Source organism: Oncorhynchus masou, unplaced genomic scaffold (genome assembly GCF_036934945.1).
Source record: "Oncorhynchus masou masou isolate Uvic2021 unplaced genomic scaffold, UVic_Omas_1.1 unplaced_scaffold_2696, whole genome shotgun sequence".
Classification (NCBI taxonomy): Eukaryota; Metazoa; Chordata; class Actinopteri; order Salmoniformes; family Salmonidae; genus Oncorhynchus; species Oncorhynchus masou.
Genome location: NW_027009130.1, coordinates 25,001 through 37,966, shown reverse-complemented (window position 1 = coordinate 37,966; position 12,966 = coordinate 25,001). Strand labels below are relative to the sequence as shown.

At 49.4% G+C, this 12,966-nt stretch overlaps 1 protein-coding gene across 1 annotated transcript in view; it reads right to left on the bottom strand.

The window, feature by feature from the left end:
* Positions 1-12,966, bottom strand: part of LOC135533833 (calcium/calmodulin-dependent protein kinase kinase 1-like) — a 53,196-nt gene that overhangs the window by 15,920 nt on the left and 24,310 nt on the right. Inside the window, exon 5 of the mRNA XM_064961047.1 lies at positions 11,445-11,533. Coding sequence (XP_064817119.1) covers positions 11,445-11,533 — 89 coding nt within the window. The remainder of the gene's footprint in view (positions 1-11,444; positions 11,534-12,966) is intronic.

The window sequence follows — 12,966 nt, the reverse complement described above, 5'->3', positions numbered from 1 at the left end:
GAGAGAGAGAGAGAGAGAGAGAGAGAGAGAAGAGAGAGAGACGAGAGCGAAACAGCAGAACTTTATATGTTAAGTGATTTTCATGATGCCAGACTTTCTAATGACCATTATGATTTGGCCAAGAGACAAGAGTTTTTCTGTGGTCAGAAACACCGCAGGGCTCTAGTTATATTCTTTATAAAAAAAATCTCTTCTTCTACCAAGCAGAGAAGAAGACATCCTAATCAACCGGGGGCAGCAGGGTCGTGTTCATAAGAGCATAATGTAGCAAAAGAAGTCTGAAAACCAGCGTTTCCTCAAGTTCAATAACAATACATGTCATTTAGTACACGCTTTAATCTCTAGCAATTTACACTCATGAATGTACACTACCATTTAAACGTTCGGGGACACTTAGAAATATCCTTGTTTTTGAAAAGAAAAGCATTTTTTTTGTCCATTAAAATATCATCAAATTGATCAGAAATACACCGTAGACATTGTTAATATTGTAAATGACTATTGTAGCTGGAAACATCATATTTTGTATGGAATATCTACATAGGTGTACAGGGGCCCATTATCAGCAACCATCATTCCTGTGTTCCAATGGCACGTTGTGTTAGCTAATTCAAGTTTATCATTTTAAAAGGCTAATTGATCATTAGAAAACCTTTTTGGAATTATGTTAGCACAGCTGCAAACTGTGCTGATTAAAGAAGAAATTATACTGGCCTTCTTTAGACTAGTTGAGTATCTGGAGCATCAGCATTTGTGGGTTCAATTACAGGCTCGAAATGGCCAGAAACAAAGAACTTTCTTCTGAAACCCTGTTAGTCTATTCTTGTTCTGAGAAATGAAGGCTATTCCATGAGAGAAATTGCCAAGAAACTGAGGATCTCGTACAACGCTGTGTACCACTCCCTTCACAGAACAGAGCAAATGTCTCCCACTAGAGAGGAGTGGGAGGCCCCAGTGCACAACTGAGCAAGAGGACATGTACATTAGAGTGTCTAGTTTGAGAAACAAATGCCTCACAAGTCCTCAACTGGCAGCTTCATTAAATAGTACGTGCAAAACACCAGTCTCAATGTCAACAATTAAGAGGCGACTCCGGGATGCTGGCCTTCTAATGAAGCTGCTAGTTGAGGAATGTGAGGCATCTGTTTCTCAAACTAGACACTCTAATGTACTTGTCCTTTGCTCAGTTGTGCACCGGGCCTCCCACTCTTTCTATTCTGGTTAGAGCCAGTTTGCTCTGTTCTGTGAAGGGTGTATTACACAGCGTTGTACGAGATCTTCAGTTTCTTGGCAATTTCTCACATGGAATAGCCTTCATTTCTCAGAACAAGAATAGACTGACGCGTTTCAGAAGAAAGGTCTGATTACTGCTGCCTGGCAGTGACTGCTGTACCACCCACACACAGATGTGATGCACCGTGCTGCTGCCTGGCAGTGATGTGACACCGGTCGCTCCCCGGATTAATGATTGAACAGTGAAGACATGAATGGCTTGACCTTGGGGTTGATTTCTATGGTACAGAAACATTGTGAGTACGTACAGGGTGACAGGTACCAAGTTATACTGCAGCTCTTCACACACACGAAGAGACACACTAACTTTGACATTTAAGTAATTTAGTAGATGCTCTTATCCAGAACAACGTTCAGGAGCAATTAGGGTTAAGTGCCTTGAATTAAGTGCCTTGAATTAAGTGCCTTACTCAAGGTCACATACAGATTGTGGATAAGAGCGCCTGCTAAACGACTAAAATGTAAAACGATCAAATTCAGTTTATTTCAAGTGCATTCAAATTCACATCAATGTCATAACACATTTTAGAGAGAATGTAATTGCTGTAAATCTGTGAGTCATGCATTAAAGGGCCAATCTGTGAGTCATGCATTAAAGGGCCAATCTGTGAGTCATGCATTAAAAGGTTAATCTGTGAGTCATGCATTAAAGGGTCAATCTGTGAGTCATGCATTAAAGGGCCAATCTGTGAGTCATGCATTAAAGGGCCAATCTGTGAGTCATGCATTAAAGGGCCGATCTGTGAGTCATGCATTAAAGGGCCAATCTGTGAGTCATGCATTAAAGGGCCAATCTGCGAGTCATGCATTAAAGGGCCAATCTGTGAGTCATGCATTAAAGGGCCAATCTGTGAGTCATGCATTAAAGGGCCAATCTGTGAGTCATGCATTAAAGGGCCTATCTGTGAGTCATGCATTAAAGGGCCAATCTGTGATTTCTACATCCAGTTTTTGACTTTTAAATTAATTAGATACACATTGATTCTTGAAGAATGTAACTGATAAATGCCTCATGGGCTGAGTTCAACTGTCATACCTCATTAGAAACCCCCCAAAATAAGCTTGTTTAACACAGATGTTTGTAAACAATGTATCTGTAAACAAACAGTCAATCCTGGCATTTGTAGTTCTGTCTATGAATTTGAGAGTGGGTACATTTATCCAGGTCCATCCCTCAGTTTTTTTAACCAAAATATACAGCCGGTAGACCGCTTTGAAGTGCAGAACCTTGAAGTATACATTAGAGTACATTAGAGATAGAGCAAACATATACACTAACTACTCCTATTTTATTTTATTTATTTTACTAGGGAAGTCAGTTAAGAACAAATTCTTATTTTCAATGACGGCCTAGGAACAGTGGGTTACTAGTCCAACGCTCTAACCACTAGGCTACCCTGCCGCCCCTACGCTCTAACCACTAGGCTACCCTGCCGCCCCTACGCTCTAACCACTAGGCTACCTGCCACCCCTACGCTCTAACCACTAGGCTACCCTGCCGCCACTACACTCTAACCACTAGGCTACCCTGCCGCCCCTACACTCTAACCACTAGGCTACCCTGCCGCCCCTACACTCTAACCACTAGGCTACCCTGCCGCCCCTACACACTAACCACTAGGCTACCCTGCCACCCCTACACTCTAACCACTAGGCTACCCTGCCACCCCTACGCTCTAACCACTAGGCTACCCTGCCGCCCCTACACTCTAACCACTAGGCTACCTGCCGCCACTACGCTCTAACCACTAGGCTACCCTGCCGCCCCTACACTCTAACCACTAGGCTACCTGCCGCCACTACGCTCTAACCACTAGGCTACCTGCCGCCCCTACACTCTAACCACTAGGCTACCTGCCGCCACTACTCTCTAACCACTAGGCTACCCTGCCGCCCCTACGCTCTAACCACTAGGCTACCCTGCCGCCCCTACGCTCTAACCACTAGGCTACCCTGCCGCCCCTACGCTCTAACCACTAGGCTACCCTGCCGCCCCTACGCTCTAACCACTAGGCTACCCTGCCGCCCCTACGCTCTAACCACTAGGCTGCCTACCGCCCCTACGCTCTAACCACTAGGCTGCCTACCGCCCCTACGCTCTAACCACTAGGCTACCCTGCCGCCCTTACACTCTAACCACTAGGCTACCCTACCGCCACTACACTCTAACCACTAGGCTACCCTGCCGCCCCTACACTCTAACCACTAGGCTACCCTGCCACCCCTACACTCTAACCACTAGGCTACCTGCCGCCACTACACTCTAACCACTAGGCTACCCTACCACCTCTACACTCTAACCACTAGGCTACCTACCGCCTCTACACTCTAACCACTAGACTACCTACCGTCCCTACACTCTAACCACTAGGCTACCTACCGCCCCTACACTCTAACCACTAGGCTACCTACCGTCCCTACACTCTAACCACTAGGCTACCTACCGCCCCTACACTCTAACCACTAGACTACCTGCCGCCCCTATGTGACCCAACATCCTGCGATGCAGCGAACCATGTAACGACAACAATTACAGAGAAGATCCAAACAAGAACATTTTCTCTAAGCTGGTGAGTCGCCTCATTAAGGAAACTAACATTTATTTAACTAGGCAAGTCAGTTAAGAACAAATTCGTATTTACAACAGTTTCCCTAGGAACAGTGGGGTTAACTGCCTTGTTCAGGGGCAGAACAACAGATGTCTACCTCGTTCAGCTCAGGGATTCGATCCAGAGACCTTTCGGTTACTGGCCCGAAGCTCTAACCACTAGGCTACCTGCCGTAAACTATGTGAAGCATATTGCTTATCGTACGTGATACTAGTAGCCATGCTATTATGGAGGTGAATACTACCTGTAGGCATTATCCACTCCCTATATGTTACACAACATAGCCCAAGCTCTGCCATGCTACACAGAAGCCTACAGAGCACACGCTGCATACTTAGAGAGCATACAGGACACAACATACTGTAACCCATCCTACCATGGTACTACAGTGCAGTTCACCTATTGATTATGCTAATAACCCTGTGAGCCAGATACCCCTCAGTTTAATATAGGACAACAGCCTTAGAAAAGCCCTGATTGGCTATAAGCTCAACACTAAACATCCTGATTGTGTCACACCCTGACCATAGTTTGCTTTGTATGTTTCTATGTTTTGTTTGGTCAGGGTGTGATCTGAGTGGGCATTCTATGTTGTGTGTCTAGTTTGTCTGTTTCTGTGTTTGGCCTGATATGGTTCTCAATCAGAGGCAGGTGTTAGTCATTGTCTCTGATTGGGAACCATATTTAGGTAGCCTGTTTGGTGTTGGGTTTTGTGGGTGATTGTTCCTGTCTCTGTGTTTGCACCAGATAGGGCTGTTTTGTTAGTCTATTCATGTGTAGTTTCTTTATTAAAGAACCATGAATAATAACCATGCTGTGTTTTGGTCCGCCTCTCCTTCGACACAAGAAAACCGTTACAGATTGGCTATAAGCTCAATACTGAAGCTCCTGATTAGCTATGAGCTCAATAGCACTGAGGGGGTAGATTGTGTCTGACAGTCTGACACACCAGAAGAGAGAAAGTCCTTTAGGACCTGAACATATTGTGGCTGGAGGGGAGCTAGGCGAGGGGCTGAGGGGGAAAACACAGAGCGAGGGGAAATAGAGACTCAAGTCTACCAGGCACACTGTTTTACCCTGTTCAGTGATGGAGGCTGGCTCCTCTTCTCCACTGAGATTATGATATGGGCTAGTCCGGCAGTCAGTCAGCCTGATAGTCTGGTAGTCAGGCAGTCTGGTAGTCAGGCAGTCTGGTAGTCAGGCAGTTTGATAGTCAGGCAGTCTGATAGTCAGGCAGTCTGGTAGTCAGGCAGTATGATAGTCAGGCAGTCAGGTAGTCTGGTAGTCAGGCAGTCTGGTAGTCAGGCAGTCTGGTAGTCAGTCAGTATGGTAGTCAGTCAGTCTGGCAGTCAGGCAGTCAGGCAGTCAGGCGGTCTGGATGTCAGGCAGTATGATAGTCAGGCAGTCAGGCAGTCTGATAGTCAGGCAGTCAGGTAGTCTGGGAGTCAGTCAGTCAGGCAGTCTGGTAGTCAGTCAGTCTGGCAGTCAGTCAGTATGGTAGTCAGTCAGTCTGGCAGTCAGGCAGTCAGGCGGACTGGATGTCAGGCAGTATGGTAGTCAGGCAGTCTGGCAGTCAGGCAGTATGGTAGTCAGTCAGTCAGGCATTCTGGTAGTCAGTCAGTCTGGTAGTCAGGCAGTATGGCAGTCTGGCAGTCAGGCAGTCTGGTAGTCAGGCAGTCTGGTAGTCAGTCAGTCTGACAGTCAGGCAGTCTGGTGGTCAGGCAGTCTGATAGTCAGGCAGTCTGGTAGTCAGTCAGTCTGGCAGTCAGTCAGTCTGGCAGTCAGGCAGTCTGGTAGTCAGTCAGTCTGACAGTTTGGCATTCTGGTAGTCAGTCAGTCTGGCAGTCAGTCAGTATGGTAGTCAGTCAGTCTGGTAGTCAGTCAGTCTGGTAGTCAGGCAGTCTGGTAGTCAGTCAGTCAGGCAGTCTGGTAGTCAGTCAGTCTGGTAGTCAGGCAGTCTGGTAGTCAGGCAGTCTGGTAGTCAGGCAGTCTGGTAGTCAGTCAGTATGGTAGTCAGTCAGTCTGGCAGTCAGTCAGTCTGGTAGTCAGTCAGTCTGGTAGTCAGTCAGTCTGGCAGTCAGGCAGTCTGGTAGTCAGGCAGTCTGGTAGTCAGTCAGTCTGACAGTTTGGCATACTTGTAGTCAGTCAGTCTGGCAGTCAGGCAGTATGGTAGTCAGTCAGTCAGGCATTCTGGTAGTCAGTCAGTCTGGTAGTCAGTCAGGCAGTCTGTTAGTCAGGCAGTCTGGTAGCCAGGCAGTTTGGTAGTCAGGCAGTCTGGTAGTCAGGCAGTCTGGTAGTCAGTCAGTCAGTCAGTCTGGTAGTCAGGCAGTCTGGTAGTCAGGCAGTCTGGCAGTCAGTCAGTATGGTAGTCAGTCAGTATGGTAGTCAGTCAGTCTGGCAGTCAGTCAGTCTGGTAGTCAGTCAGTCTGGTAGTCAGTCAGTCTGGCAGTCAGGCGGACTGGATGTCAGGCAGTATGGTAGTCAGGCAGTATGGCAGTCTGGCGGTCAGGCAGTCTGGTAGTCAGGCAGTCTGGTAGTCAGTCAGTCTGACAGTCAGGCAGTCTGGTGGTCAGGCAGTTTGATAGTCAGGCAGTCTGATAGTCAGGCAGTCTGGTAGTCAGGCAGTATGATAGTCAGGCAGTCAGGTAGTCTGGTAGTCAGGCAGTCTGGTAGTCAGGCAGTCTGGTAGTCAGTCAGTATGGTAGTCAGTCAGTCTGGCAGTCAGGCAGTCAGGCGGTCTGGATGTCAGGCAGTATGATAGTCAGGCAGTCTGATAGTCAGGCAGTCAGGTAGTCTGGTAGTCAGTCAGGCAGTCTGGTAGTCAGTCAGTCTGGCAGTCAGTCAGTATGGTAGTCAGTCAGTCTGGCAGTCAGGCAGTCAGGCAGTCAGGCGGACTGGATGTCAGGCAGTATGGTAGTCAGGCAGTCTGGCAGTCAGGCAGTATGGTAGTCAGTCAGTCAGGCATTCTGGTAGTCAGTCAGTCTGGTAGTCAGGCAGTATGGCAGTCTGGCAGTCTGGTAGTCAGGCAGTCTGGTAGTCAGTCAGTCTGACAGTCAGGTAGTCTGGTGGTCAGGCAGTCTGATAGTCAGGCAGTCTGGTCGTCATGCAGTCTGGTAGTCAGGCAGTCTGGTAGTCAGGCAGTCTGGTAGTCAGTCAGTCTGGTAGTCAGGCAGTATGGTAGTCAGTCAGTATGGTAGTCAGTCAGTCTGGCAGTCAGTCAGTCTGGTAGTCAGGCAGTCTGGTAGTCAGTCAGTCTGGCAGTCAGTCAGTCTGACAGTTTGGCATTCTGGTAGTCAGTCAGTCTGGCAGTCAGTCAGTATGGTAGTCAGTCAGTCTGGTAGTCAGTCAGTCTGGTAGTCAGGCAGTCTGGTAGTCAGTCAGTCAGGCAGTCTGGTAGTCAGTCAGTCTGGTAGTCAGGCAGTCTGGTAGTCAGTCAGTATGGTAGTCAGTCAGTCTGGCAGTCAGGCAGTATGATAGTCAGGCAGTCTGGATGTCAGGCAGTATGATAGTCAGGCAGTCAGGCAGTCTGATAGTCAGGCAGTCAGGTAGTCTGGTAGTCAGTCAGTCAGGCAGTCTGGTAGTCATTCAGTCTGGCAGTCAGTCAGTATGGTAGTCAGTCAGTCTGGCAGTCAGGCAGTCAGGCGGACTGGATGTCAGGCAGTATGGTAGTCAGGCAGTCTGGCAGTCAGGCAGTATGGTAGTCAGTCAGTCAGGCATTCTGGTAGTCAGTCATTCTGGTAGTCAGGCAGTATGGCAGTCAGGCAGTCTGGTAGTCAGGCAGTCTGGTAGTCAGTCAGTCTGACAGTCAGGCAGTCTGGTGGTCAGGCAGTCTGATAGTCAGGCAGTCTGGTAGTCAGTCAGTCTGGCAGTCAGTCAGTCTGGCAGTCAGGCAGTCTGGTAGTCAGTCAGTCTGACAGTTTGGCATTCTGGTAGTCAGTCAGTCTGGCAGTCAGTCAGTATGGTAGTCAGTCAGTCTGGTAGTCAGTCAGTCTGGTAGTCAGGCAGTCTGGTAGTCAGTCAGTCAGGCAGTCTGGTAGTCAGTCAGTCTGGTAGTCAGGCAGTCTGGTAGTCAGGCAGTCTGGTAGTCAGGCAGTCTGGTAGTCAGTCAGTATGGTAGTCAGTCAGTCTGGCAGTCAGTCAGTCTGGTAGTCAGTCAGTCTGGTAGTCAGTCAGTCTGGCAGTCAGGCAGTCTGGTAGTCAGGCAGTCTGGTAGTCAGTCAGTCTGACAGTTTGGCATACTTGTAGTCAGTCAGTCTGGCAGTCAGGCAGTATGGTAGTCAGTCAGTCAGGCATTCTGGTAGTCAGTCAGTCTGGTAGTCAGTCAGGCAGTCTGTTAGTCAGGCAGTCTGGTAGCCAGGCAGTTTGGTAGTCAGGCAGTCTGGTAGTCAGGCAGTCTGGTAGTCAGTCAGTCAGTCAGTCTGGTAGTCAGGCAGTCTGGTAGTCAGGCAGTCTGGCAGTCAGTCAGTATGGTAGTCAGTCAGTATGGTAGTCAGTCAGTCTGGCAGTCAGTCAGTCTGGTAGTCAGTCAGTCTGGCAGTCAGGCGGACTGGATGTCAGGCAGTATGGTAGTCAGGCAGTATGGCAGTCTGGCGGTCAGGCAGTCTGGTAGTCAGTCAGTCTGGTAGTCAGGCAGTCTGGTAGTCAGGCAGTCTGGTAGTCAGGCAGTCTGGTAGTCAGTCAGTCTGGTAGTCAGTCAGTCTGGTAGTCAGTCAGTCTGGCAGTCTGGCAGTCAGGCAGTCTGGTAGTCAGTCAGTCTGACAGTTTGGCATTCTTGTAGTCAGTCAGTCTGGCAGTCAGGCATTATGGTAGTCAGTCAGTCAGGCATTCTGGTAGTCAGTCAGTCTGGTAGTAAGTCAGGCAGTCTGGTAGTCAGGCAGTCTGGTAGCCAGGCAGTTTGGTAGTCAGGCAGTCTGGTAGTCAGGCAGTCTGGTAGTCAGTCAGTCAGTCAGTCTGGTAGTCAGGCAGTCTGGTAGTCAGGCAGTCTGGCAGTCAGTCAGTATGGTAGTCAGTCAGTCTGGCAGTCAGTCAGTCTGGCAGTCAGTCAGTCTGGTAGTCAGTCAGTCTGGTAGTCAGTCAGTCTGGCAGTCAGGCGGACTGGATGTCAGGCAGTATGGTAGTCAGGCAGTATGGCAGTCTGGCAGTCAGGCAGTCTGGTAGTCAGGCAGTCTGGTAGTCAGTCAGTCTGACAGTCAGGCAGTCTGGTGGTCAGGCAGTTTGATAGTCAGGCAGTCTGGTAGTCAGGCAGTATGATAGTCAGGCAGTCAGGTAGTCTAGTAGTCAGGCAGTCTGGTAGTCAGGCAGTCTGGTAGTCAGTCAGTATGGTAGTCAGTCAGTCTGGCAGTCAGGCAGTCAGGCAGTCAGGCGGTCTGGATGTCAGGCAGTATGATAGTCAGGCAGTCAGGCAGTCTGATAGTCAGGCACTCAGGTAGTCTGGTAGTCAGTCAGTCAGGCAGTCTGGTAGTCAGTCAGTCTGGCAGTCAGTCAGTATGGTAGTCAGTCAGTCTGGCAGTCAGGCAGTCAGGCAGTCAGGCGGACTGGATGTCAGGCAGTATGGTAGTCAGGCAGTCTGGCAGTCAGGCAGTATGGTAGTCAGTCAGTCAGGCATTCTGGTAGTCAGTCAGTCTGGTAGTCAGGCAGTATGGCAGTCTGGCAGTCAGGCAGTCTGGTAGTCAGGCAGTCTGGTAGTCAGTCAGTCTGACAGTCAGGTAGTCTGGTGGTCAGGCAGTCTGATAGTCAGGCAGTCTGGTCGTCATGCAGTCTGGTAGTCAGGCAGTCTGGTAGTCGGGCAGTCTGGTAGTCAGTCAGTCTGGTAGTCAGGCAGTATGGTAGTCAGTCAGTATGGTAGTCAGTCAGTCTGGCAGTCAGTCAGTCTGGTAGTCAGGCAGTCTGGTAGTCAGTCAGTCTGGCAGTCAGTCAGTCTGACAGTTTGGCATTCTGGTAGTCAGTCAGTCTGGCAGTCAGTCAGTATGGTAGTCAGTCAGTCTGGTAGTCAGTCAGTCTGGTAGTCAGGCAGTCTGGTAGTCAGTCAGTCAGGCAGTCTGGTAGTCAGGCAGTCTGGTAGTCAGGCAGTCTGGTAGTCAGTCAGTCTGGCAGTCAGTCAGTCTGGTAGTCAGTCAGTCTGGTAGTCAGTCAGTCTGGTAGTCAGGCAGTCTGGTAGTCAGTCAGTATGGTAGTCAGTCAGTCTGGCAGTCAGTCAGTCTGGTAGTCAGTCAGTCTGGTAGTTAGTCAGTCTGGCAGTCAGGCAGTCTGGTAGTCAGGCAGTCTGGTAGTCAGTCAGTCTGACAGTTTGGCATTCTTGTAGTCAGTCAGTCTGGCAGTCAGGCATTATGGTAGTCAGTCAGTCAGGCATTCTGGTAGTCAGTCAGTCTGGTAGTAAGTCAGGCAGTCTGGTAGTCAGGCAGTCTGGTAGCCAGGCAGTTTGGTAGTCAGGCAGTCTGGTAGTCAGGCAGTCTGGTAGTCAGTCAGTCAGTCAGTCTGGTAGTCAGGCAGTCTGGTAGTCAGGCAGTCTGGCAGTCAGTCAGTATGGTAGTCAGTCAGTCTGGCAGTCAGTCAGTCAGTCTGGCAGTCAGTCAGTCTGGTAGTCAGTCAGTCTGGTAGTCAGTCAGTCTGGCAGTCAGGCGGACTGGATGTCAGGCAGTATGGTAGTCAGGCAGTATGGCAGTCTGGCAGTCAGGCAGTCTGGTAGTCAGGCAGTCTGGTAGTCAGTCAGTCTGACAGTCAGGCAGTCTGGTGGTCAGGCAGTCTGATAGTCAGGCAGTCTGGTCGTCATGCAGTCTGGTAGTCAGGCAGTCTGGTAGTCAGGCAGTCTGGTAGTCAGTCAGTCTGGTAGTCAGGCAGTATGGTAGTCAGTCAGTATGGTAGTCAGTCAGTCTGGCAGTCAGTCAGTCTGGTAGTCAGGCAGTCTGGAAGTCAGTCAGTCTGGCAGTCAGTCAGTCTGGCAGTCAGGCAGTCTGGTAGTCAGTCAGTCTGACAGTTTGGCATTCTGGTATTCAGTCAGTCTGGCAGTCAGGCAGTATGGTAGTCAGTCAGTCTGGTAGTCAGTCAGTCTGGTAGTCAGGCAGTCTGGTAGTCAGTCAGTCTGGTAGTCAGTCAGTCAGTCAGGCATTCTGGTAGTCAGTCAGTCTGGTAGTCAGTCAGTCTGGTAGTCAGGCAGTCTGGTAGTCAGGCAGTCTGGTAGTCAGGCAGTCTGACAGTCAGTCAGTCTGACAGTCAGGTAGTCTGGTAGTCAGGCAGTCTGGCAGTCTGGTAGTCAGTCAGTCTGGTAGTCAGGCAGTCTGGTAGTCAGGCAGTCTGGTAGTCAGGCAGTCTGACAGTCAGTCAGTCTGACAGTCAGGTAGTCTGGTAGTCAGGCAGTCTGGCAGTCTGGTAATCAGTCAGTCTGGTAGTCAGGCAGTCTGGTAGTCAGGCAGTCTGATAGTCAGGCAGTCAGGCAGTCTGGTAGCTCAGTGTAAGCCTCTGCTGCAACTCAATGATGTAGCGGTATATACAGTACTGTATGTACGAGGGGGAAAGGAGAGGAAGGAGTAGGATGGTAGTACTCACAGTACTCCATGCCCAAGACGATGTCTCTGAAGTAGAGGCGTGTCTGGTCCTCAGTGAAGGGGCTGTCTGTAGGGACCTCCATCACTGGACTGGGATCACCACAGGAACCAACCCACAGAAAGGTAGAGAGAGAGAGAGATAACATAGTACATAGCTAACAATAACATTTTTAAACGTTATTCTTACGAAACATTTGTGTGTGTAATGTTTACTGTGAATTTGTTTGTTTACTTGCTTTGGCAATGCAAACATGTTTCCCATGCCAATAAAGCCCATTTGGGAGGGGTATCTAGAGAGATAGCGAGGAAGAGATAGCTAGAGACTGTGTCTGTCTGTCTGTCTGTCTGTCTGTCTGACGAGATAGCTAGAGAGACTGTCTGTCTGTCTGACTGACTGAAGAGATAGCTAGAGAGACTGTCTGTCTGTCTGACTGACTGAAGAGATAGCTAGAGAGACTGTCTGTCTGTCTGACGAGATAGCTAGAGAGACTGTCTGTCTGTCTGACGAGATAGCTAGAGAGACTGTCTGTCTGTCTGACTGACTGAAGAGATAGCTAGAGAGACTATCTGTCTGACTGAAGAGATAGCTAGAGAGACTGTCTGTCTGTCTGACTGACTGAAGAGATAGCTAGAGAGACTGTCTGTCTGACTGAAGAGATAGCTAGAGAGACTGTCTGTCTGTCTGACTGACGAGATAGCTAGAGACTGTCTGTCTGTCTGACTGACTGAAGAGATAGCTAGAGAGACTGTCTGTCTGACTGAAGAGATAGCTAGAGAGACTGTCTGTCTGTCTGACTGACGAGATAGCTAGAGAGACTGTCTGTCTGACTGAAGAGATAGCTAGAGAGACTGTCTGTCTGTCTGACTGAAGAGATAGCTAGAGAGACTGTCTGTCTGACTGAAGAGGTAGCTAGAGAGACTGTCTGTCTGTCTGAAGAGGTAGCTAGAGAGACTGTCTGTCTGTCTGACTGACGAGATAGTTAGAGAGACTCTCTGTCTGTCTGACTGACTGAAGAGATAGCTAGAGACACTGTCTGTCTGTCTGACTGAAGAGATAGCTAGAGAGACTGCCTGTCTGTCTGAAGAGATAGCTGGAGAGACTGTCTGTCTGACTGAATATTTAGCTAGAGAGACTGCCTATCTGACTGACTGACTGACCAACAGACAGAAACAGACAGAGACACAGAGAGACTGTCAATCCAGTCAGTCTCTCTAGCTGTCACACAGACAGATGGACAGACAGAGAAAGAGACAGACAGACGGACACAGAGAGCGAGAGAGAGAGAGAGAGCAGAGACACAGAGAGCAAAAAGAAGGAGACAGAGACACAGAGAGCAAGAGAGCGACAGACAGACACAGGCTGACTGACTATTGGTTGCATCACTGCCTGGTACGGTAACTGCTCGGCCTCCGACCGCAAGGCACTAGAGGGTAATGTGTACGGCCCAGTACATCACTGGGGCCAAGCTTCCTGCCATCCAGGACCTCTTCACCAGGCGGTCAGAGGAAGGCCCTAAAAATTG